The sequence below is a fragment of the Tiliqua scincoides genome, chromosome 7, assembly GCF_035046505.1.
Source record: "Tiliqua scincoides isolate rTilSci1 chromosome 7, rTilSci1.hap2, whole genome shotgun sequence".
In the NCBI taxonomy this organism is placed as follows: domain Eukaryota; kingdom Metazoa; phylum Chordata; class Lepidosauria; order Squamata; family Scincidae; genus Tiliqua; species Tiliqua scincoides.
The window spans coordinates 47,073,436-47,099,263 of record NC_089827.1 but is presented as its reverse complement, the minus strand read 5'-3'; the positions used below and the strand labels follow the sequence as shown (position 1 = coordinate 47,099,263).

Genomic DNA, 25,828 nt, shown 5'->3' with positions numbered 1-25,828 from the left:
ACCAAGGACCAGTATTTGAAATCTCATTAATTGGGTGATAATGCATACTGTAATTGACTGAGGGCTTATTTGGGGGGCTTTTTTTGAAAAGATCATTAAGTTTGTATGGATGAGGTGTGTGTGTGTGTATACATGTACATATTTGTGTGTATTTACATATATAAATTTTTTACTTCATGTTAAGGTATTTCATTCATTCATTCACCTTTATTGGCATATGGTTAAGGTATTTCTATATATAGGGCTGACCCAGTTGTGAGGTGAGGCAGCAAATGGGCGCAGGCGGCATTCTGCATCTGTCAGTAACTTCTGCAGCCATCTCACCGAGCCCCCCTTTTGGCCCCTTAAGTCTTTCTCGAGTCTGCTGCATGGCCTGGCAGCGCAGAACAGCTTCCGCTATTCCCAATTTTCTTGTTCCCTCCCCTCAATATGCCAAGCTATTTCAAACAGCACCCAGAAATTGAAAGCAGGTAAGCTGGCCATGGTGGTGGGGGCGGGGTGAGGAGGTAGGTCACAGTGGAGTTGGTGGGACGAGGACCACCACCACTGTCACTGCGGCCACTGACTCCTCTGCAAGCAGGAAAGCCAGGTGGCCACTGATCTCTTTGCTCGCTGTTGCTACTGCCTCCATGGCAAGTAAAGAGGAGACCAGGCAAGCAGACACGGGTGGCTAAGAGAGCCTGTGTTGTCGTCTTTCTTCTGTTTGCTCATGGAAGAAGAAATGGGTGGACTAAAGCAGCTTGCCATCTCATCTCTCCTCTCTGATGGCCTCTGCTTCTAGAATGGGCTAGAGGGCCATGATAGGGGGGAGGGCTTCAAGTACCATTTCCTCTGAACAGGCTGGGCCTGTATAGAATATATACGGTTCTTATATAGAGATCCCACTGGGGAGGGGGGGAACAATGGGAGAGGATTATTGCCTTCATGCCATGCTTCCTGGGTAAATGAGTTGGTCGCAGTGGACCATAGGATGCTAGACTAGGAGGAGCTTTGGTCTGATCCAAAAGGGATTTTTTTTTTTAATGTTCTGGCCTCTCTTATCCTTGAGAATCCTTTGCGGTAGGGATTCAAGCTATTGGGGCACACTCTGTAGGGTGCTTCTAAACATCACAACATTTTTTCCAGCTGAGCCCATAGCCAGATCTCCATAGACAAATTTTATGCTGCGAGGTTATTGGGGGAATAATTGAACACAGTTAAGCATTTGAGTAAACAGTACTTGAATGTGGCTACATATTATTCTCTCTCTCTCTCTGCTCCTGCCTTGTGCCTCTGTTGCACAAAAGCACTGAGATGTCAATGTGACATTAGCCACAGGAGCTCCTTATGGGACTCTGTAAGACCTGTCTTGTGAAGTGCAAGCGTGCTTGTGGAGCTGTTGTCGGAGACCAAGAGTGCTCATTCAGCATCTGGTTCCCTTAGACTGGGCCTGTGTTGTGCATTCCTACCCTTCCCATCTAAAGGGGTCTGTAGCAAGACTGCCTGTGCTGTGTGATGATGCCTTAGTTTCTTCCTCATTGCAAAACACCAAAGTTCTGAGCTTCCAGTTTGCTGCTGGAGAGCTGAGTGGAACAGTAGTAAGTCCTGTGGAGATGTTCTTTAAAAGTGCTTGTGGCTTTCTGAATATAGTAACACTGAGTGATAGGATTGAAAATGCCACAGATTTACTTATGAGCATCAAGGGAAAGAACTTGATCTTTTCCTAATAGCTTAGGAAAAGCTTAGGAATAGCTTAGCAGAATCTCAGTTCTGCTATTGAGCATCATCTGAGTCCAGTATTGCCCAGTGTTCCTTCTCCCACCCCCTCACTCCCACTAATTTGCTTCAGTCATTAAATTGCTTACACAGGACCCTTGCCACTGAAACTAGATACTGATGGTTCATTCTGCATACAGAAAATGTCAGTCAAATAGCTGCCTTCATAGCAAGGAATAAATATTTTAGCTAATGTTTTTGGCTTGGTCCCCCATAACCACTAGAATTGGTCATGTGAGCAATGACTTGCAGAACAGATAATTTTTCTTCTGAATGTGTTTTGGATTATTAACCTTGACATGTCTAAGTCCATAACCCTTCGGTTTTCAAACTCTCAGGGAGTTTGAATCCTGCAGTAAGTCTTGGTGGGTGGGAGGCGGCAGGGGGAAACTCACGTTGCTCAGGGGGCTGCAGGGACTGTTTTTAGGGTCCCTTCATCATCCTGAACCTAGAATTAAGTGGTGATGATGAATTAAGTGGAAAAATGATGTCACTGTGGTGCCGAGCTCCATGCTGGCAGCGTGAAAGGGTGTTGCAGCAGTCGTTAAGTTCAGGGACCACTGACCTATCCTGACAGACAACCCTTCCCCCCCCAAGTTATCCAAGAAGAGAGTTTAAGCCGCTACCATTGATCTACTACAAATATTATCTCCTACACTGTGTATCTCATTCTGAAGTACTGAACTAGAAACATAATCACAAATACACTTGCTCTCCAAATGGGGCCCTTGCAGCCCTGCCCCATTAGCACTGCCCCTCCCCCTCACTTTCCCCGCGACCTCTCCACACTCGGTTTCCCTGACCTGGGGAGCCCTGCAGGCGCTCTAGCCCGGCTCCCCGCACCCAGGGACAGCTGCTCCAGGGAATGGAGGGTGTGCCCCAGTCCCTGCAGTCCCATCAGAAGGGAAAGTGGAGCAATCACACTCCACTTCTGGTTTAGCGGAATGGGGTGCGATCGCCCTGCTTTCACTTTCCCTGACCTAGGGAGCTGTAGGTCGCGCAGGGCTCCCCACACCCCTGGGAGGCTGCAGGGGCTTGGCCAAGTGCACCAAGCCCCTGCAGCCCCCCTGAGCGGCGCAATCCTGGCCTGAGGGACCAGGACCCTCAGGCTGGGGCATTGCAACGCCCCATTTTTGAATACCACTGCCATAACCTGTCGCTTCTTTTCTAGCAAAGCAAGGAACCTTTTTGAAAAGAATGCAGCCCCGATTCTGCACTTGTCTGGTTTGGATGTGACTGTTGTGAAGGTAAGAATGAACTTGTCCTTTCTTTTCCTAATAAATATCTCCCTTTCTTTGGATATTGATCAGAATCCACTAGTTGTTAGAGGAGAAGCCAAATAGAAAGGAAGATAAATGTAGTAGCCAAGGATTGCTATTTTATTTTGAACAAGAGGATTATATACATTCGTGGAGAACAGATAGGTCTATCGGTAGATACTAATAAGATGATGCTATACTACCTCTGTTTCAGTGGCAATGTGCTTCTGAATACCACTTTCAGGGTGTGAGAGCAGTGGTGGGAGAGAAGTATGCTCCCCTCTTTCCTGCTTGTGGACTTCCCATAGGCAACTAGTGAGCCACTGTTGGACACAAGACGCTGGAGTAGATGGGCCTTTGGCCTGATTCAGCAGGCTTTTCTTATGCAACCCACATTCTTGCCCATTTACCCTGGCACCAGTCTTCTGCCTTTGCCATCTCCATTTTGTCTTTTTTTAATTGTGGGCATCTCCGGGCAGGAACCTGTCTTACCTTTGTTTGTGAATTGCAGTGCATGTTGATGGTCCTATAAAAGTAAATTGTGTATATCTCAACTCTTGTGTGTGCATACCAAAAAATGGGGGGAGGGGCTTGTAGGGTTTCCAGGATCACTGCACTATTTTTTCCATTACATTTTTCTGGGGCATCCAATAATGAACATAGGAAGCTGTTTTCTACTGAGTTGGAACTTCGTTCCATCTTTACCAATGTATCTCCCCTTTTGAGTGGTAGTTGCTCCATAGCCGTTCAGCCAGAGACTTTCACTCCAGCACTGACTTCTGAGATTCTTTAATCTGCTGGGATTGAGCTGCAATCTTCTGCTTGCACGTTCTCTGCACATGCTGATCTGTGGTCTCTCCCTCTCCATTGGCTCGCAAAATTATGGTGTCAGTCCAAGGGATTATTTTATGTAAGAATAGGGTTTCCCGAGTTAAGGAGTATGTTGCTGCTCAATAGTTGGGTTGGAAGGCCACTGCAAACCCCTCCAGTGTTTCAGATGTCATGTGAATAGTTCAATAGGTGGCGCTGTTTGCTTTCAGTAACAAAACTAGTAGAGCATTCTGGATGCAGAACATGATTTGATCTCAAAAATGGCATTCATCTAAACAGAGTCAAACTACGTTTTTAACCCAAAAAGCAATCACAGGTTTTGAAATAAATGCTTCTAATGTAAGATAAATTAGATCTGCCTTCAATTTCCATGCTATTTTAGTTGGCTGTAGAAATATGTTAAGAATCACTGCTGTGTATTGTATGTTAGAAGTTTGCATATGCATACAGAGCTAAAACACCGTTTCCTTTGGGGCAGACTGCACTAAGCATAACATACTTCTGAGCTCTGATTGTATCTCAGACAGATTATGAAGGACAAGCGAAGAAGTTGCTGGAGCTGATGGAAAACACAGACATGATTATTATTGCAGGAGGGAATGGAACTGTGCAGGAGGTACTGTAAAAACTCTTGAATGTTTTCACTCCCATTCCCTGTGCCCTAATCCAGTGTTTTTCAAACTATGGGTCAGGATCCACTAGGTGGGTCGCAAGCCAATTTCAGGTGGGTTCCCATTCATTTCAATGTGTATTTTATTTTTAATATATTAGACTCGATGCTACCATGGGATGTTTGGGGATTTTTTAAAAAGCAGATCAACAACTTCTTGGGAGAGTTAAGAGGTTCTTCTTTATTTTAAATAAATCTAAATTTATACTTATTGTAAACTTCTAATTTACTTAATTTTGTTTATCAGGAAGTGTTAAAAATTTTCCTGCTTGATGATGTCATGTCCAGCCATGACATAACTCCCAGGTTAATGACATAACTTACAGCGGGTCCCAACAGATTGTCATTCTGAAAAAGTGGGTCCTGGTGCTAAATAGTTAGAGAATTACTACCCTCATTCATCGTGAATGCAGTGGATGCTGATTTTGAGTGGAGAAACATTTCAGATGTCCTTTGAGTCAGAGTGTGTATGTGGGGAGGGGGGGGAGAGAATATCTGCAGGTAACTAAGCTGAAGAGGCTCTTTTTAAAAGTGGCAGTTCTCTTATGCTTTGCAGCAGGAAAGCCACTCTCCCTATTCATCCCTGCATAGTGTCTTTGTCCATGACCATTTACTGATGGCATGAATGTTTGAACCCCCTCAGCAACAGGGAACCATCTTATGTTGCTGTAAAATGGCTTTGTGAACCTCTTCTTGTTGAAAAGCAGCATACAATTATTTTTATTAATCCCAAGCTGAAAAAGGATGGACAGAAAAAGATACAGTCATCTTGAACGCACAAGATGTGGGAGGTAGGATTTGGGGTTACTGTCATTTGACTATGGTGGTTGACAGTGAATTTTTTAAAAAACAATTGTACTTTCTTTCTACTTGTGTGTGCTGACTTTTCATCCATGCTATGATCTGTACTTATAGTATCATAACTTTTCTGCTTTGTGTTGCTGGCAAAAACCATGTATCTGTCCCTGAACATGTTTAGTAATCCATGTTTTAAAATTAGTCTTGCACGACACTTGGCTGAAATCCTTTTACATTCAAAGCTAATTCCTACTATGTATATATTGAGAAATACTGGCCTCACGGTCTCTGGAGATTGTAGAAAAAATAGACGGTACAAATAAATTAACCCATTTCTGCCTGGCCTTCAGGTATACACATTTGTACACCTGAAGTGTACAAATTGTTCCACTTTATTTGCAACAAATGGAAGTGTTCAAACAGCTGCATTTACACTGGCACCCCCCAAAGAAGCACACGAGACACAGGCGTGGAATGATTTAAACTTTATTAATAAACAACAAACCTGCAGTGGGGAAAAATTTATCTAAAGTCCCCCAGCGTGCTGGCATCTAATAGCTTGGGGGAAATGGCGCTGGCCATCTACCTGCCCCTGACCCCAACAGGGCATCACATCCTGGCTCAAAGTGTCACTCAATTGAGGACTGAGTTACCCTATCACAGCCAACCCCAAAGGGTCGAGGCAGCCGGCCAGCACAGACCCACACCGGAAAACCTTGTGTAAGCCTTTTCTTGAACCAGCCAAGGGACTCGCCAGCCAGCCTCGTCAACCCGGACAAGTGTTGTCAGAGCGTTTCTGGCTTACCCCTTGGCCTTGCTAACCTTAGCATGCACGCCGGCCTCTGCTTCTGGCTACCCAGCCGCCACCTGCCTAACCCAAACATACTTGCAAAAAAAAAAACCTCAAAATTCAACCACATCCAAATGCCAGTCTGGGGTAGGCGAAAAAACTGCCAACCAACAGCCAATCAGGTTAGCAGCAAAAAATTCCTACCCAGCCCCGTTAAAGGCGACCAGCTAACCTCAGACTGAACATAGGGCGGGTGGATGGGACTTGCCAGATAGGTGCAGGCTGAAGCTGGGCAGCCTGCAAGCCCCAGCAACAGCTGCACCACACCCCTCTGTTCCAAAAGGCAGCCAACTGCCTGTCTGTATTTTTCCGCCTTTGCCGCATGTGCTGAGGGGGAGGGGCAGTGCAAATGGCGGCGGGGCTGCAAGGGCCCCACCGGAATTCATTTGGAGAGCAAGTGTATTTGTGACTAAGGTTGTGTTTCTAGTTCAGTACTTCAGAATGAGATACACACTGTAGGTGATAATATTAGTAGAAGATCAACGGTAGTGGCTTAAACTCTCTTCTTGGATAACTTGGGGGGGAAGGGTTATCTGTCAGGGTAGGTCAGTGGTCCCTGAACTTAACGGCTGCTGCACACTGCCAGCATGGAGCTCGGCACCACAGTGACATCATTGCCATTTAATTCTAGGTTCAGGATGATGAAGGGACCCTAAAAACAGCAGTAAGAGGTTCATTGGCAGGCGCTTGGGTTTTTCAGGTGCTGAAAACTGCAGACAGAAGCTCTGCCCACTGAGCCAAGCCTCTTACCACTGTTTTCAGCGTTGCATTGAGTGTTCGCTGCCAGGCGGTAAGCGTTCCACAATGCCCCTGCGCAATTGCCATATTGCCCCCGGGAGCTGTGCTTCACAGGTTGGGGATCACTGCTGTAGGTGGTTAAGAATATTTATATACTACTTTTCAATAAAGAGTAGTTTACAAATAAGTCTACGCAGCAAAGCAGGTCAATAAATGGTCACCTGTCCACAAAGGGCTTGCAGTCTAAAAAGAGGTGCAGAAAAGAAATCTGTTCAGACCAAAAATTGAGGTGTGTTCTGTATTGAAGCTGGTGGTGTGCCATGTGGTTGTTTTGGCAGTAAAGGCAAGCTAAAATGACTTCTTTCATTTTAGGTGATAACTGGGCTTCTTCGAAGGGCAGATGAGGTAAGGTTGTCTTCTTGTATTGCCTCTTTCAGCAGAAATCCCTGGGAATCCCATGATACTTTCAAATGTATCTTTGCCTAATACTTGCTGGGCCCTGCTGGCTTCTTGAATTTTTGGCTTCCATTAATTTTTGGCCTTGTTTTCAGAGAGGTGGTAAATGTGTGTCTTACCTGTCCCACTTGATGCTGCCGTGGAGGCTGTCGTGATTGAAGAGAATGCAGAGTGCCTTGAACCTAGAAAACCAGCATGTTGGGGTTACAGATTCCAGATTTAACTTGTCTGTAATAGGCTACTTCTGTATGGAAGGGTTTTTGTTTGGAGGACCTTTCCATTATGAGAGCCTCCACCTGCTGTATAAAATGAGAGCCTCCACCTGCTGTATAAAATAGTACCGCCGAGGCACAAATTTACCACCTCAGTAGGCACTAGGCCTTTTGTCATGGAAACATGTTTTCTCTCCTAGTTTTGGAAAGTTCCCATGGAAATGCGGCAAGGACATCTCGTAAGCTCAAACCCTTCAGAGGCCCATGAACCATGTGTGCTTAGGTGTTCATCCAACTGTATCAAACAAATTATGTGAGCTTTATTCCCGGTATTCCTAGAGGCCTAAAATGGAACCTGCGTGCGTACATACGTATGTGTTTCCATTAGAAGCCAACTTTTGAGTGAAATACATACATTGGCAGGGATGCATTTCGTTAAGCCTATGAGGCTGCTTGTTGACAGAACTATATTCCGAAGTGTCTTATCAGAACCTGACAAAAAAGGCAATTTAATGATTCCGTGAAAGATCTGAGGAGGCTGTAGCGACTGGAAACTGTGTCTGCTGTATAGAACTACTTTGCTTGATTGTAGAAAGACAAAATTACGTTTCAAGCATCAATGTAAAGTATTATGTTTCTGTCTGAAAATGTTTAAGCCTTCAGATATCTACAGCTGAAAGGAAACTAGGCAAACGGAATGAGATAGTGGTGATGTCTGTCTTTTTTAAATGGGAGACCATTATACAGCCCCCTTCCCCAGTCACTCCTGTTTAAAACAGCAGTGGATCAGTGGTATAGAGATATGTAGTCTGATTCTTTCAGTTCATTACCTTCACCTGCTTTTTAATGGGAAAGAGGTATAGTCTTTACTTCCTACTGTTCTGTACCCAAGTTTTCTCAGCAGAGTTTCTGGTGGTACTTGTCTCTTTTGTTCTTGTTACAGTGTTGGGCCCTTTTGAGGGACAGCTCTAGTTCAGCCATATTGAAAGGATGGGCTACTACTTGAACTGGGTAGGGCCAGTTTTGTTGTTTAGGTGGCTCACTGGAGGGTCCTTTTAGCTAGCAAGGGGTAGGGCAGTGGGGCATGCAAACTGAAACTGCGCCCAAGACATATCTGCCGAGGTGACTTGTACAAGTGATGCCACATGCAAAATGCTTTTTTTGCCTGAAAGACTTTGTCAGCCTCCAGCAAATGTTCTCAGTGGACCCCCTGCCAGCCAATGGACTATCATCTGCCACATCTTGCTAGCCATGCTGCTGGGCTCTGAGGATGCATAGAAGTCTCCCAGCCAGCTAGATACAGAGGTTTCATCAGCACTGTACCCTACACCTCTTAGTTTGTGGTTGAAATATCTCTCTCTACCCTTTGGGAGGCAAGACTTTCAAATGATCCCGTTATCAGATCTCCTCTCCTAGAATGCATACCCCTTCTTAGTCCAATCCTTTCATCTTCTAGACTCCATGTGGGTGTGGCAGAATATATAGTTTGCCACCTGCTCAGAAATTTTCTCCATGTGCTTTTGTTTTGGTCTGATAAGGACCAATGAGGTAGAGATAATGGATCCCATGATGGATTTGCATTTCTCTTATTCGTGTTCTTTTGTGGGCATTCCAAAGTAGTTTACAGTAGTCCAAGATGCTCTACATGCCTGCAGTATTCTGCAGATAAAAGTTCATGCCCAAAAAGGCTTTAATAGCACTGACCTTGTGTCATTGGCATTTGCAGCTCCTTTTTCCAGACTGTGATTGTCATGTACATTATGGGTTAGATCCAAAGAACTGCAAATGAAGTTCCGCTTGCAGGGTGCAGCTTTCCTAGGCACTTCTCCCCATTGTCACCTCCTCTGCCCCCATCTGCTCTTGAGTGGCAGGATACCCTCCAGCATGGGGTATAGGGTTTACAGCGGAAGAGGGGCCTTGGTGGAAATTGGGGGCAAGGTGCCTTGTGCAAGCAGAAGTGCCTTTCTGTTTACTGTGCCTACGTTTATACGTTCAGATGATATTGTTGTATAGCCATAGGGTCCGACAAAAGACAATCTGTTGTGTATATAAGGAGCCAGAGGTGAAAGTGAGATGAGGAAGGTTATTGGGTTGCAAGAACATGATAAAGCGTAGGCGAAAGTGATGGAAAGCTACAGAGGAATTAATTGAATTTTGCTGAGTCACGCTGCTGCAGACTGCGGTATTCTGCAGAGAGCCAGGGTTTTGTGGTTACACTTATACATTCATTGACATGATACTTATATAGTCATTAACACTGACTTGCTGACACACTTCAAGGAGCACAGCTTATGGGGGGGGGGGTGTTTGTGTGCATGTGCCAGCACCATGGTCTTTGCCATGCCCTGATAGGGAGAAGGAGGCAAGCAGTGACTTCCAACCAGCAGTCTGTCAGTCAGTATGGCCAGAGAATACAGAGCTGCATTTGAGCTTTGAAACAGCATGCAGGCCATGGGCTTGCTCTGTGGCCCTTTCGCCAGGCCAGTCGATCTGTGTCTTGGCCTCTGTTCCCCCATTTTGCAGGGGGGGTTGTGGAGAGAAAGATAACATTCTAAATCTGCATTGTGTTTTTTTTGTAAGTGGCTGTCTAATTGATACATAATGAAATTCTGTCCTCCTAGCTTGATTGCCACATTGCTTTTGAATATTCTATTCATTGTCTTCCAAAGGAAAGCTGCTCTGAATTATTTATTTCCATATCAAGCTAGCCTTGCCTGGAGGCAGAAGGAGGCCAGAGTGCAGCCATGCTTCGGATGCCACCTTCAGTCTCTTGGTAGATGGCAGGCTGCTGACAGAATCCATACACTACTTGGAGAGTATGTGCCAGTCTCTGTGTGTGTAACAATGCACCTAATGACTACAGAAGGCTGCTTTGTAGCCAGTTGGCACTTGGAGGGTTGTCCGCAGAGTCTGATGTTCCAAGTCATTATTTATTACTGCCTCTCTTTCAGAAAGTGCCTGCCTGCTTCACCGAGGGGTTGGGCGGGAGAGTGATATCGGGCACAGCTGTGCTCTGTAAAAATGGGAGCTGAATCCAGCTGATGCAAATCTGTGTTGCGCTTGTTTCCAGGCAGCTTTCAGTAAAATTCCAATCGGATTCATCCCCCTTGGACAGACCAACACTTTGAGTCGTGCTCTGTATCCTGAGAATGCAAACCAAGTCCAGTAAGTTTATGTTCCAGGATCATTCAAGAATCTGCATGTGTATATATGAGAAGGAATGTGGGCCATGGGGAGGAAGAAATTGGTGCATGTCATAGGAAAGGAGGGCTGTAAATCTGCTCGGTTTCTTGTCCTAAAAACTTTTGTACTGTTTCAGCTTCCTTGGGATGTCCAAGAGACATAACTTTTAAAAGCTTGATATTTATTATCATTTTGTATCCTACCCTTCCTCCAGGGAGCCCAGAGCAACATACATGGGAGACTTCCTATTTTTATCCTTGTAGCAGCCCTATAATGTAGATTAGTCTGGGAGAGAGTGGGTGACCCCAGATCACCCACTAAGCTTCATGTCTGAGTGGGGATTTATGTTCAAAACCTGCACTCTAACCCAGCCAGTTGGCGCTTGTTAAATGTTGATCTGGCCTGGAGTTACTTCATTAAAACTGTGGGGGTGTGGTTTTTAATTTCCCATTGTCTCCCCACCAAGTCCATCCATGAGGCCAGCTGAGGCAGAAGAATGGCAGAGTTGCTCGCTTTTATTTGCCCACTCACTTTCATTCCTCCGCTACCTCTTCCCCCACCCCACCCCCATTCCCTGAATTGAGAATGTCACATTTTGTCCTGGGATAGCGTAAAGGGACAAAGCAAGCACGTGCCTAAATTGCCCAGTTTCCAAAAATCCTAAATTGGGCCTTAGGTGACAGCTAAAAGTGAGAATAGTGACAACCAAAGGTGTATGAAAATGGTGATAATGAAACAAAAATGCTTAACACCACTTTCTGCTCTTCTCATTTTTGTGAAACACAAACCAAAATCTGCGCCAAAAAAACATTGTTTTGTTTGTTTTAACAGGGGATACATGTGTAATGACTGTGACTGAATCTGCTGACACTATATCATCTAGTACACTTTCATATTGATTGTAATTGTAAATTTTGAATAAAAGCCCAACACTGCTTTCTACTTGTCTAACTTCGGAAAACACCAAAATTTCCAAACAAATAAAACCATTTTCTCCCACCTCTAGTGATAGCTACATGTCTCTGAGCTCTGTAGCAGCTCCAAGCCAGTGATGTGGCTCTTAAGCAGACCTCAGGTGGAAAAAGAAGTAGGAAGAGAAATGATTGGCATTGTCCTTTAATAAAGGAAAAGCTGTCAGGACTGACTTAAAAAAAAAGATGCCTATCCATTTATCCATTGTCCTATATTGTACATACGGGACATCCTTCTTCTGCTGGTAAGAAACTGTAAACTAACAGTTGATGTTGGACTCCCCCCCCCCCCCACACACACACACTTCTACTAGGTAGACTGGCTAGGAACTTCGGAAATTCCCAAAAGCAGTTCAGGACACTGAATAAGGATTAGGCAGTGTATGCGGATTAGGTATGTGTATGAGGTGGGAAGAGAGCTTTTGAAGACTAAGTAACAAAAGAACAGAACTGATGTTCCAAAATGGAATTTTGCCATTTTTGTAAAAATATGGAAGTTAATGGTGTCAGACTGACCAGCATAAACCTGGTTTATCGCAAGAGCATTGTCCATCTGCTTCTGCTAACTTTTTGAAAAAGTGGTGCACCTCTTATATCTAGCAATAGAACTGTCTCTCTTTAGCCATCAAGCATGTTTGCTGATGTCTTCTTCGGCATCTTTTGCAGTTGTGAACCTTTAAGACTGGGAACAATTTGCTTATTTTCACTTTCTAAAATACTTGGTGGATTTTTATACTTGGTGGATCTAAAATTTTTGTTGAAAAGTGGTTTATAAATATTCATCATTGTAGTAATCTCTGCGAACCACAAATGGAGGGCATGTGTGCCAGTTGGCTGGAAGAAAATGACTTGCAAAGGCTACTAGCAAGACTTGTAGCAAATGGAATGTTAGTTAGATATGGTGTGTAAAAATGAACTGACCCCCCTGAATGGGAAAAAAAATTCTCTACTACTGCTGGGGATGGGGAAGAATGTGATGAAAAGATGATAGACACTCAGATTTAATAGTTTGGAAAACTTATTTCACATGGACTTTGTTTATGGTGTCCCCTGTCCTACTTTACAGCAGCAGCTCTCAAGCATTTCACAGCCCAATCCTGAGCTGTGCAGTGCTGCAGCAGCGCTGAAAATGGCTGCCACCACTTCTAGCAGCTCCAGGCAGCCGCTGGCAGCTCCTTGGAAGAAGGGGACTTTTGTCCCCTTCCCCCAGGTAAAGGGAGTAACCTGCAATGGGGCTACTCGATTCTCTGCTGACCCAAAGGATCACTGCCCGACACAGAGGCTCTGGAACCAGTGGAGCAAAGTTGTGTGGTTTAACAGATGTCTGACATTAATGGAACCCCTTCTCTCAATCAGTCCGTTAAATTAAAGGTTCACTGTAATAAAGAAGAGTGAAAATGCCATGGCAAACTATAGCACACGTGTCCTTCCGTTTAGTTAAGCTGACTGAGCCTGTGACTGCACAGCTAGACATTGGCTCAAAGGGTCATGTGCAGAGGTTCTTATTCCTCAGAAACACACAGTGAGCTTTGTGGCAGAGCATGTGTTTGAACTGTGCTATTTTGCATCCAGGTTCAGCTACTCAAACCATGGTCCTTCCCTGGCTACAAAAGAGAGGGTAAAATTGTAGTTGGGAATAAGTAGGACTCATCATTCTAACATGAATCTTGTGTTTAATATTGACTTCTGCCCTGAGTCTGGAGGGTGGATTAGAAATCCAAATTAGGCACGTGGGATTTTGCTCACTAGGGACAAGTACCCTCTGCCAAGGACAACTCCCAGCAGCCTCTCATTGCCTTTGCAGTTTGGGGCAGGAAGGAAGCAGCAGGAGGTCTTCTCAGGCTCTTATCTTCTCCAAACCTCTGCGAGCGAGACAGAACTCGGCAAGCACAGGCAGGCTTGGAAGAGCATTTCCTCTTGCTTGCACAGCGGCTTGAAGAAGAGAAGAAACAGCAGGAAGGACTCCTGCTGCTGCTTGCCTTTTCCGTACGGCTGCATAAATTAAAGAAGTCGCTGCTGCTCTCTGAAGCCCTGAGCCTGTGCCAGGGGGATTGGTGGGGAGGACAAATAGAACCTGGCTTGGAAAACCAAATAGATATTTGTGGCCCTCTGTGAACAAAATTAGGAATATTTTGTTTCATTCGTTTGGAAAGCTGGTGACAGATACTCCAGTGTCTTGAGCAGAGAAGTGTTTCTGAGCCTTGCTGTCCAAGATTCTTTTTAACTGGAGACACCACAGATTGCACCTGGAACTGTGTGTTTGTGTGAGTGAAGCAGGTGCTCTAGCACTGAGCTGTGTGCTCTTCTGACTCTTTCCCAGGTATATCACTGATGCCACACTGTCCATCCTGAAAGGAGAAACAGTTCCACTTGATGTACTGCAGATCAAGGTAGCAAGGTTTTCTTAGCTGCTCTTTCTATGTCTGTTTGGTTTTTGTAGGACCTGTTTGTCCTGTCTGCTATTCGGACCACATCACAGGTCTGTCAGTGTCACAACTTTTCTATAAAGGTTGTGGCACCAGAAGATAATTCAAAGGACAGCATGTCCAGGGAAGAGGAACTAAGGACAAGATGCTCCTTTAAAGCATCAGCAGTTATAATGGAAATCATGACCTTTTGTTAATTTTGTGGAAATATAAAATAAATGTTGTATTCACACATGTGGGCTTTTCTGCAGGGGCTGTTGTTAGAACGGGTGTGTCTTTTGCAGGGTTCACACATGAAAACCCACTACTATTCTCCCTTCTCCAAAGATGATCTGATTCTATGAAGTTATATGGGGATATTCCAGAGTTCTTGGTTCACCTGGCTTCTATAGTAGGAAGTAGTTGTATCAGTACACAGCCCATTAAGTAGTAGTACTTTGGGAAGGGCAGAAGAGGGACCTTACTCCTGTAATATTCCTCTGAAAATTCCTGCAGTGTATAGTGGCACCGGATGATACTTGATGTTCTTGGTGTTGATGTCCTGGTATCCACAAAATTAAATGGCCTATGACTGAACAGGTACAACCAAGTCCACTCTGTGGAAGCATTAATTTTTACTTTCTGTTGGAGTAGCATGTAGTGGCCTGTATTTTGCTCAGTCCACCATAGAATAGTAGATCCGTTGTTGTTTGGTTCACTGCAGATTAGTGTAAGGAATGAACTATCTAGCGACTATCTAATAACTACTTTTTTCTTGCTTGTTTTGTTGTTACAGGGGAGCAAAGAGCAGCCTGTGTTTGCCTTAACTGGATTGAGATGGGGGTCTTACAGAGATGCAGGAGCCAAAGTCAGCAAGTAAAGGAATATACTACTGTTTTGTTGTGTTTCATCTTGCCAGCTGAAGCTAGGCTCAACTCTCCAGTGTCCTGCACGATAGTTTGCATTAACTCTGTGTTTTGATCTGTTTCACGGGAGGAGTTGAAAGGAACTGAAAGGAGTTGAATAGGACAGAGATCAATGTACTGTGTATTATTTCTGTAGAGGCAGTGACTGCCACTTTGACCTGTTTCCTGGTCCACCATGCTAAAATGTCCTTCTGAAGACACTACAGGGTGGATTTTTCTTCTTCCATTTCTTAAGCCACTCTCAGAGTTTTATTGAAAGCCTGGACCAACTCTCCAGAGGTTGGTTGAAATGTGCACTGAATGGAAACTGCTTAGAACAGTTTCTGCACTGTAATTGTTCTGTGCACTGGCCATAATTCTAGAGCAAGTCGGGCATACATAAAACATCCCCATCATACGATGAGTGCCTACATCTTTACTGGATGTGACTTGCAGTCATTTTGAAATCTCTCATTCAGTGAAGGGGATCCATAGCATGAGTCATTCTGCATGCTATGGATGCTGTGTGGAGTAAACAAGCTGCAACTGTTTCAAGTGGCTTTTGTAATGTATAGACTGGTCCTCATTCATTGTCCATATCCCAGGATTCAGCTATATAGTTGACTTTTGTCCTCAAGTGCTTGGGTACTCATTTGGTGCATCATAGAAATAAGATGGACTCCTCCTTGTGACTCTCCAACATACAGCTGTTTTCAGGAGCAGGTGACTTCTTGCATGGCATCATTCTGCAGTTGACTGCTGATTAGTCAGTCTGATCTAGGTGGGGAAGTTTGGGGCTTGGGATTTGCCTCAAGGACATTTTGTTGTGTTTGAAAATGTGCTATATGCAGATGGTTAACCCTCCTTCTTGGAGGAGATCCTCTTGAGGTTCTGAACTAGTTACATGGTTACTTGTACACCTTGTAGGGGTCCACTACTTGGGAACTGTAGAGAAGGGGTGCCCAAACCCTGGCCCTGGGGCCACTTGCGGCCCTCGAGGTCTCTCAATGCGGCCCTCAGGGAGCTCCCAGTCTCCAGTGAGCCTCTGGCCCTCCGATGATTTGTTGGAGCCCACACTGGCCAGATGCAACTGCTCTCAGTGTGAGGGCGACTGTTTGACCTCTCGAGTGAGCTGTGGGATGAGGTCTCCCGCCACTGCTTGCTGTTTCACGTCTGCGATGCAGTAGCGACAGCAAAGGAAAGGCCAGCCTTGCTTTGTGCAAGGCCTTTTATAGGCCTTGAGCTATTACAAGACCTTCATTCATTCATATAAGCTCATCTTTAATATATTCATTTATGCAAACTTATGTAAATTTATTCAAATTTTAAATGTAAATTAATTCTTTTTTCCCCTGGCCCCCGACACAGTGTCAGAGAGATGATGTGGCCCTCCTGCCAAAAACTTTAGGCACCCCTGCTGTAGAGGATAGAAGGGATTGGAAGCCTTCCTGCTGTAAAGGTGATATGGTAGGGGCAAATATCACCCAAAGAGCCCCTTGGGAACGTGCTGCTGTCTCCTCCCCAGGGACTAGTTTGCTGTGTTCTGGCTAGATATCCCGTGTCCAAGGATCAGGTTGTAAGAGAAAGTTGTAGTAGAAACTGCATTAGAGAATTGTATGTTGCATGTTTGTGTGTGTTCTTTTCCAGGTACTGGTATCTTGGGCCTCTGAAAATCCAAGCAGCCCACTTTTTCAACACTTTAAAGGTAAGGGAACAGTGCTATCCATATGAAATAATTGTGTTTTGAAGATTTGAATCCCACATGAAATAACCATGTCTCAGTGGTAGAGCACATGCTTTACGTGCATAAGGTCCCTGGTTCAGTGCCCAACATCTCCAGTGAAAAGGATCTTTTGTCTGAGATCTCGGAGTGGCTGGAAGAACCAGTGGTTTGACTTTGGTATAAGGAAGCTTTGTGTGCTCGTAGTGTGTATTTGATGTGATGCAATAAAGGCAGTGTAGACTTGAGTTTTCCTAACATTCCGAGAGCTGGCCCTCACCACAGGATCGATAAGCATCCAATTTTGTGCTGTTTGTGTCTTGGCCAAGTAAGCAGCGGAAGCAGAGAGCTTTTAAAGAGCAGAATCCTAGAACGCAGCTGAAATAATATTGCAGTGCCAGACAGTGCTATTAACACCAGCTCGGAAGGGTGAAGAGATGCTGCAGTGCAGCTAAGACCCGTTAGAGGCTACTCTGCTGCCTTCCCCAATGCAGCCCTCTGTTTTGTTATGCTAATGCTTCACCCTGCGATTTATTCAGTTGACGCAAGTTCTGTCTATAAATAGAGCCTGCAGGACTGTTGATAATCTGCCTCTTGCAGTCAGCCTTCCTTCTGTTGAAAAATGAGCAGAAAGGTTAATTGCTCTGGTTTTAAAGTTCTCAAGTACAGAAGGATTTGACATACGTTACTTTTTTTCCTGTTCACACCCTTCTCCCAGGTACCAACCTATAGATCTCCACTGAAATGCTGCAGCATTATAGACATGATGCAAGACTCAATTAGTCCCCTAGTCCTGCTTGCAGTAGCAGCCAGTGTGTGATGCTCGAGGGAAAGCATCCTTCCTTCTCACCTACTTCCCAGCAAGGATGCTTTAACTGTTGTTCGACCTTTTATGACTTTTATGCTGCAAAGCAGGAAATGCCTTATATGGGTTGAATTGATACAGCAGCTCGTTGTTTAGTTAATGTATGATGCTGTTTCTCAGCATTAGTCCTCTCCCGGCAATATCGTATGGCACTGAGATCCTCAGGTAAATTGTGTTTGGTTGGCTATTAAAAAATGAGCCATGTTCCTCTTACTATTTGACCTTCTTCAAAGACCTCCTTTCCTTCTTGCAGCACTATAGTAGAGGAGCCAATTGACCATCTCTAACTTTTGCTGTTTCAAATTGGGCATCCTGTAGCGGGTGTATCAGATCCTGCATTTCATAACTGTTCCTTGTGATTATGATGGTTCTTAAGGGCCAAATGAGAGGTATTCAGCAGGCACAGATCTACGAAACTCAACTGCTCATGAAGGGTAGGGCATTCGCAGGGCAGGGGTGCAAGGTCCCTTCCCCCATACACAATTTTTCTCCAGCACCTTCCTCCTCCAAATGCATTTCCTGCACCTGGAGTTCCTAGATGCATAGGGGAGTGACAACAGGAGTAAAACAGCAGGGTGTAGGTGTGTTTAAACACCCCTCCCCCTATGTCCATGGCTTCTGCCACATGCATATTGTACCCTCCTTCTTGGCTTTCAGCTAATTTGTGTCAGTCAAACTTTCCAGATCTACCTCTGTCCAGAATGTCTAGTCCAGCCTTTAGATACCCTGTTGGAATGGTTTTTTTTTGTTTTGCCTTTTTCCCCCTGTTCTTGGTCATACTCCAAGGAGTGGCCTCAAAAGCACCTAGGCTCCCTTACCTATTTGGGCCCAACTCCAAGGCCTCCTGAGGAGCCAGAGCAGAAGACTTCCAGACCTCCTCTGTACATCAGGCTTTACAAGAGGCTTGCACATTATTGGGCACCTGCCCCCAAAGGTAAGCAAGTGTGCCGACAAGTTGGTTTTTGTTTTTTTAAAGGCTTCTATTTGAAGGGCATCCTTTCTCCACTGTGTATCCATGTAATATGACCTTCAAAGAGCCACCTGTTCTTTCTATGAGTTCTTCTCCTTTATTGTATGTGAGGTTCTTTTCTCTTTCTCGGTTGCTATAGTTCACTTTCAGCCATATGTGGGTGGACTGAAGCTCTGAAGTCAGAAGTAAGTGAACGACCTTTAAGGCCTTTGCTGGTCTTAAAACACAATCCTGCTTTGTCCAACTTTTTGCTTAATGGTTTCTTCCCTCTTGAACCTCAGAAATCCCCAAGGAGGTGACCCCTGAGGCCTGGCAAGAGATGCCGCTGTCTGCCATTGAATTCTCGATTACTACTCAGAACAGACACCTTGACCTGAAAGTAAGAGTGCAAAACACACAAGAATGCTAACTTTTCCTTCCCAGTTCCTAGTGCTGCAGGTCTTAACCTCTTCCTTAAATTGTATTTGCTGATTGGGAAGTTTTAAGCAGTAAATGGCCTGCTTAAATATCATAGACCTGATATCTCAGGCATATACTGAAATTGACAGCAAGCAATTTTGAGACATGTGGATTTTAAAGGAAGATGCAATGCAGCTTGTGCATGCATGCATAGAGGAGTGGGTGGGGATTCTTTGCCATATGAATTCATTTTAAAGTAGGTATGGCAAAAAGAGGCGCACACATGTGAACACAGTCTTCATTTCCATGATGGGTGTCTATGTCCAGGGCTGTAGGTACTGTATGTGTTGTGATTCGACAAGAGAGTTGCATGTGTGTTTGAGCATAGAATTCAGCTTCCTGAGGGTCTTTATTTCCATTTGTGTTTTCAGCAACCAACCATTTTAGTCCTGGTGGTTGCAAAAAGTTGCATTTTAGGCCTGGTGGTTGCAAAATGTTTAAAAGTGTTTGGCTTCTGAAATCCGTATGAGTATTGTTCAAAGTGAAGCTGAACAAGCTTTCTGGTGATCGGGGAGCTAGGCATGGCTAGGCATGGCTCCTTTCCCCTCCCCTTAGCTAGTGGAATAAATTATGCAGAATAAGAGGAGTGCTTCTAGGGCATCTGTAATTTGCCTAATTTTACACTGGCTGCAAAATGTTATTTCTTTGGTGCAAAGTTTGACTTGTAGGTTTTGAGAAGGCCTATGTGCAGTGCTGATATTATTTATTATTAATTTCTACCCCGCCTTTCTCCCCGGGGGGACTGATATTGTACCAGGCTGCTAGGAGCCCGAGGGAAAAACCCTGCACTTGTCCCCCCATTTTGCCCCCTACACACTCCTTGATGGTGCATTGGTGCTATCAATACTGAAGAATTCAGGGGACTGGGTCTCCCAGTGGGCATGGACCCTCCTTCAGTGCCCATCCTGGACAACCTCTGACACTCCCTCTGCCTATGTGTACTCCAGGATATCTCTATAACAAGCATTATGGCCACTTCTGACAGAATTTTGTTTTCTACACATTTGTATGAGACATGGCCATAACCCTTGTTGTTTACAGCTTCCCTTTGCCAAGTCTAAAGAGAAGAGGAAAAGGTGAGCATTCAGTTGACGCACCGTATATGAAAGACTTGCATATTGTAGAGACTTGAACATCCTTATACACACTGAAGGACATCTACCTATGCCACCTAATTGGTGTGGGTGTAGCAAGATCCAGCTTAGGATCTTGGTGGCCTGGTATTCTATTTGTTTGGCACCCCTCTGTGGTGTGCAGTCTCTTGACTGCTCAGGACTGTTCACAGTAGGTTCACCTGTGTACCCTCTTACACCACTACCTGCAAGGCTTCCCCAGACTGCTGTTTTAGGTTTGAGAACTTACCAGTTTGGAAATCCTGGTTTAAAGGTTAATAGAAAACTGTAGGAAGTTATTCCTTAATTTACTATATTTGCTCTAAAAAGAGCTTATAAAGGATGAAGTTTGATTAAGTTTTATTTTCATCAGAACTTCTTTCAAAAATTAAAGCTCTTTCTTGTGTAGGCTTTGTAAGAGTTCATAAAAGAGCTAGTGAAACTGATAAGCCTACTTTCTTTGCTTTCGTCATGAAGTTCCCAAAAAATGAACAGCAGCATAGATGTTAATGCAGAAAGATGTTCTTAATCCTCTAAATTAGTCCTTTGGTATGCACAAATAAAGATAAGGGATTTGTGCATATGTGTGAGTGAATATGTACACTGTCTGGTCCTTAAACTGACAAGTGTCCCTTTAAGGCAAATGCAAGCAACCCTTCATTTTTGCATCATGCCTGCCTGCCAAATATTTTTTCTCCCCACTGGGAATGGGAAAATCTAATCGTTTCATTTAGAGAGAATGTTGTACATGTTTGCCTTTCAGAGAAATATTTATGAGATGCTTTAGATGTTGGTATTAATGTATCCATTTCTAAACCGTATATTTCAGCGCACAGAAGACTTCATGAATATTTGCATTGAACCAGATAACATCAGTAAGGGAGACTACATAAAAAGAGGGTGAGTGCTGGGAATCTCTAATTATATGTCTTATCATAAAATTCAGTTCTCTTTTTTTTGGTTTGTAAGGAGTATAGTGAGAACAAAACAAGAATAGTTTATAAATGGAAGTGTATTACTATGCTAAGATCCAGAGTAGGGACACAGCCAAATGAGTTCAGTTGGCAAGGATTCATCAATGTTATCTATGCCAGGGGAACCAAACACAGAAGTGTTCTGGAATTTGCTCCCAAGTCTTTTCTGTGACCCCTGGAGGTACTGCAAGACTGCAGATCACCTCTCTATTGCCTTGAATCTCTGCATATCTCCCAACTGTTGGCTTATGGTGATATCAAAATGCCTGTACCTTTTTTGTGTTTTTAAATTACTCAGGCTTTCATGTGGACTGGATCCAATCATATAGTGGTTGTAGCTCAAAGGGAAAGTATTCCTTTTTTTTCCTTTTTGCCTCCCCCCCCCCAAAAAAAAAAAAGATGCACAGGGATAAAATCTACTATCCTTGAACACAAAATGTAATGGCACATAAGTGTTGTAAAAACATGGTGACATTTGTAGTAGCTGATACGGGTCTGATGCTTGGAAGGTGTAGAGGTGGAAACGCCCTTCAAGAGGTCCATCCTACTCAGTTGTTAGTGGAAGCTGTTGGACTATACATTTCATAAACTGAATACTCCTTCACCTTTCCTGTTCTAGAGAGACAAATGATAGTGCAGTCCTTCTCTTTAAGTTGCCTTTTCTCTAGGCACTCTACAAAGGCAAAAATCTTTTTAACTCCACTTGGCCCAGTGAAGACCAAACTGCACGTGTCAATGAATTTGTATGTTTAGCCCTCCTTTTTGGTTTTCTTTTTAAACGAACACTGCCCGGAGGACATGCAAAATGACCCAAGGCCATGTCTTGTTTGTGGGGATTTAGCATTTAGCTCCCTCTGTGTTTGCAATTGCACACACCTCTGTGCTATTTTATGGAAACAAAAAGCTTATAGTGATGGTAGTTATAACTGCATTGGGGGCTAAGTGTTAGTCTCTACACCCTGCCACAGTTCTGGACCATTTTGCATGTTTCCCCCACCCCCATATGTGTAAAAAAAAAAAAGTGGGCAAAACACATGCATGTATAGTTTAAATATGTTTGTATTTTCATACGCTTGCATAATATTGGTGAACAAGTGTTAGTATACCATTGGTGATGACCTTGAACATATAATTTTGCCAAATTGTAATACCTGTAGTTGCAATATGAATGGTCCAAGAGCATAAATTTATAGTTATAGCTGTAATAATGGTAGGGTAGCAAGTTGCATTAACTCTCCAAAAAGGAGTTCCCAGTGGTGGAATTGCTTATCTGCAGGGTTAGTACAGAATGCAAGCCTCTGAACCCAACAGATGCTTTGAATCAGGAAGAAGAATATGGTGAAGCCATTGGCAGGCATTTTGGGAAGCTGAGACAATGAAACTTGAATCAGAAGGTCCAGTACAGGGATCCGTATGCATCAGATAAGCTCTCAAGTTTTCAATTTTATTGTAAATTGCCCCAGAAGCCTTTATGACTGAAAGGTGGGCTGGAAATATAAGAAGTTCATAATACAAACACTCAATGTGGCAGGGAAGAAATAATTTTCCAACATTTACGTAGCACTCTTGAGTGTGCAGAATGCGTTTGAGTGTGCATCTAGTTGCGTGTGCGTCCTTTTTGAGTCCTTCCACTCTGATGTCCTGAGTAATGATGCCCTAGTGATAGGGAATAGGAAGTGATTTTGCAAATTGCAGGTGGGGATCTTGCCTTAGTTGTAATCTATGAATAACTGAGCTTCTTATGTTACTGGTTTCTCTTGATTGGTATGGCTATGCAGTTTTACATGTATGTAGAATTGTGTTTTTTTACCCCATATAATTTGCATTCTGTGTGTCTGTTAACACCATTTTTCTTTTGGGGTTCATTTTCTGTTCTTACCTTTTTATTTTTCACCTTGATGTCTGTATTTCACAACTTCACAACCCTTGTAGAGGTGTCTGCATTCTCTCTAGTCCATACCCTTATATTTTAAGTATTTTTAAATTTGTTTTTTTCACACATTATTGAACTCCTAAAAGCATGTCCTCGCACTACACTCTCAGTTGTTGTCTTTGCTTTTCTGACCAGGCTTTAGAAGATAAAGGCCTGTTGGTCTGTTCTGTAATTCTGTTATGTGAATAACCATGATGACCTGGTTCTGTCACTCAATCTAATATTAGACCAGCATTCTTATCAGCTGCCCCATTTATGTCTCACCAATGCAAGGCCAATCAATAAATTGTCGAATGGCTACAAGTTCATGTGTTTTAGGGTACCTGTGTATAGTCATGAGTAGACTGGTTGAAATGGAAAGTCGGTCTGGGGCAGCAAATACTGTAGTTGTATTTGAACACTGAACATTTTGTGTTCAATCAACTATAGATGTAATCTTGACCAGCCAAGCGCTTATAACCTTGGGGCAAGCTGTATTCTTGTGGTCTCTCTTCTCTGTGTGTCACGTAAGATGATAACTTTGCCTTGTAGAGTGGTTGGGGGGAGGGGTGTGGACATGGAGTCCTAAATGCATCAAGTTGGAAGTAAGTTGCATTGATCTTAATGGAACTGACTTCCAAGCCAAGTATGCTTAGCATTAATTATTAAGGCTGCAGTCCTGAAAGCTAAAGGGACCAGGCAACTTGAGGAATTTGTAATTCATTTTCATTTAGGCAAACTGACAAGACAGTTAGTTTTACAAGCCAAGTTCTTGAAATGGCCACAGTTCCTTCTCTGCTCTTGATCCATACCTTTCTTTTCTCATTTGTGTGTCCTTAATGCATTTCAGTTCTTTACTAAGATCAGCCAACTATATCTTTGGAGTCATTGAAATGACGATTGAAACTCCATTGAAACTACTTGAGAATCAGCCTCGTCCTGCATTTCTAGTGTTCCTTCAATCTCATGCATGTCCGAACTATCACAATTTCTGGGGTGTAGCTAATGTAGCTCTTGATGCATGCCTGGATAGTGCTGCTACTTCTTGGCCCTTACCAATGTTCCAAATATAGCTTTCCTATTCTTTCATTCTTCATTATGGCGGGGATCTTTCCTGGTTGATGCTTGGGGGCCACTCCACAAGTCACCGCAGATACTCACCCATAAGTCGACCCCACAGATAAGTTGAGGGCAGGTTTTCAGCCAACAATCATGGAATTTTCTATGACCCTTGGATAAGTCAGGGGTTAAACTTAGGGGGGTGTCTGACTATAGTTTTGTCTGATTTTTACCTGAGGCCAGATCCTGAAAAATAACTTACTACTAATTGTTACCTAAGAACTGTAGTCTCTAATTTATTTAAAAACATAGTAAAAGATCATAAGATACATTTTTATTCTTTTTTAAATTCTGGTCTTCACCACCTTTTTGTAAACACTATCAGAGTAAGTGCACTGTAAACTACATACCAGTAAAACAGTGGTTCCCAACGGTGGTATTCACGTACTCCCAGAGACACTCAACAGGACCTTTAGGGGTACTTGAAAAAGAATGAAATAATGGCAGAAAAAGGCAGGTCGTGCTCCAGAATGTCTGCCTGGCAAGGACCAGCAAGGCAGGAAGGGAGGTAGCTAGTTGGCTGTGAAAGCCCCACCAATAGCTAGTTTTTGCTCATCAATTCATGTATGAACCAGTGATTGAAAACCAGCACAGTAAAAAAGCTGAAACATAATATGAAAAGTGATCAATCACCTAGAATTTCTCAGCACACTTCTGGTGCAAAACAGTGCAAAGGCAGAGTCTTCTTCAAACAGATGAAAAGAGAAAATATGTGATGAATACATGAAGTCTGGGCTTTCATATGGAGGAGATGAGGGCTTGTATTATTAATTACAAACATTTTGCTAATATGAAGGGTACAATTTATGGAAATGGGCTGCCAAAGGATATGCAAGTGAAAAAGGTTGGGAACCACTGCAGGAGATCCTTGAATCAAATCCACCTTTAAGGTGGACATGAGGAGAACCATGAATCAAAGACACCTTTAAGGTGTCTGGTGTGTTAAAAAGCTCTATATGCAACATACAGCCCATAACACATAACTGAGAGTGTGCAATTCAGTTCACAGCAGAGAGATGCAACTGCATATATTTGCAGCCCTTTTTACTCAGAAGTAGACCCACTGCTTTCCATGGGTGTTATTCTGAAGTAATGGTGCACTGAATTGTAGCCTGGGAAGGAGGGTCCCATCCTGGTGTTTCAAAAAATAGATCTGCTTTGCAAGCATTTGCCAAGCAGAACCAGGCTGCAGCAGAAGGAAGGAGAATAAAAATTTAACTTTGGCTGGAAAGTGACTTAAGGAGGTGCCTGCCTGAGCTGAGCAACAGCTCAGCTGAGAAAGGAAACTGTTCAGAGTTGAAAGGCTCTGCCCTCTGACCTGGAGATCAGGCAAAGTGAGAATTGGAGCTTGATAACTTGGCAAAAATTTCACATACTATACGTATCTATGGTACCTTTTCTGTTTCAGAGCTTAATCTATTTTGAAGGATGGTGTCTCAGTATGATTTGGTGAGGAAAAAAAGGAATGTAGGAAGCAGCCTTGAGCTTTTTAAGCATATGTGTAAATGTTGACTGTTCCTCTTTTTGTTTTGACCAGGAGCCAAAAGATGCAGGATCCCCTTTTGTGTCCAGAAGGGAGCCAGTGTATTCAGGCCAGTAGGTGTATCTTGCAGCTTCCAGAGGTGAGAAATAAGTAATTTAGCTTTCCTCAACATTATCTCAAA

General features: G+C 43.6%; 1 protein-coding gene across 2 annotated transcripts in view; it reads left to right on the top strand.

Moving 5' to 3' along the window:
- AGK (acylglycerol kinase) overlaps window positions 1-25,828 on the top strand; it is a 53,990-nt gene that overhangs the window by 25,557 nt on the left and 2,605 nt on the right. For both annotated transcript variants that reach the window (XM_066633743.1, XM_066633741.1), the window contains exons 5-15: window positions 2,927-3,002; window positions 4,369-4,461; window positions 7,274-7,306; window positions 10,640-10,734; window positions 14,044-14,113; window positions 14,925-15,004; window positions 16,681-16,738; window positions 18,405-18,552; window positions 18,870-18,967; window positions 20,989-21,059; window positions 25,702-25,786. In XM_066633743.1, the coding sequence (XP_066489840.1) occupies window positions 2,927-3,002; window positions 4,369-4,461; window positions 7,274-7,306; window positions 10,640-10,734; window positions 14,044-14,113; window positions 14,925-15,004; window positions 16,681-16,738; window positions 18,405-18,552; window positions 18,870-18,967; window positions 20,989-21,059; window positions 25,702-25,786 (907 nt within the window). The remainder of the gene's footprint in view (window positions 1-2,926; window positions 3,003-4,368; window positions 4,462-7,273; window positions 7,307-10,639; window positions 10,735-14,043; window positions 14,114-14,924; window positions 15,005-16,680; window positions 16,739-18,404; window positions 18,553-18,869; window positions 18,968-20,988; window positions 21,060-25,701; window positions 25,787-25,828) is intronic.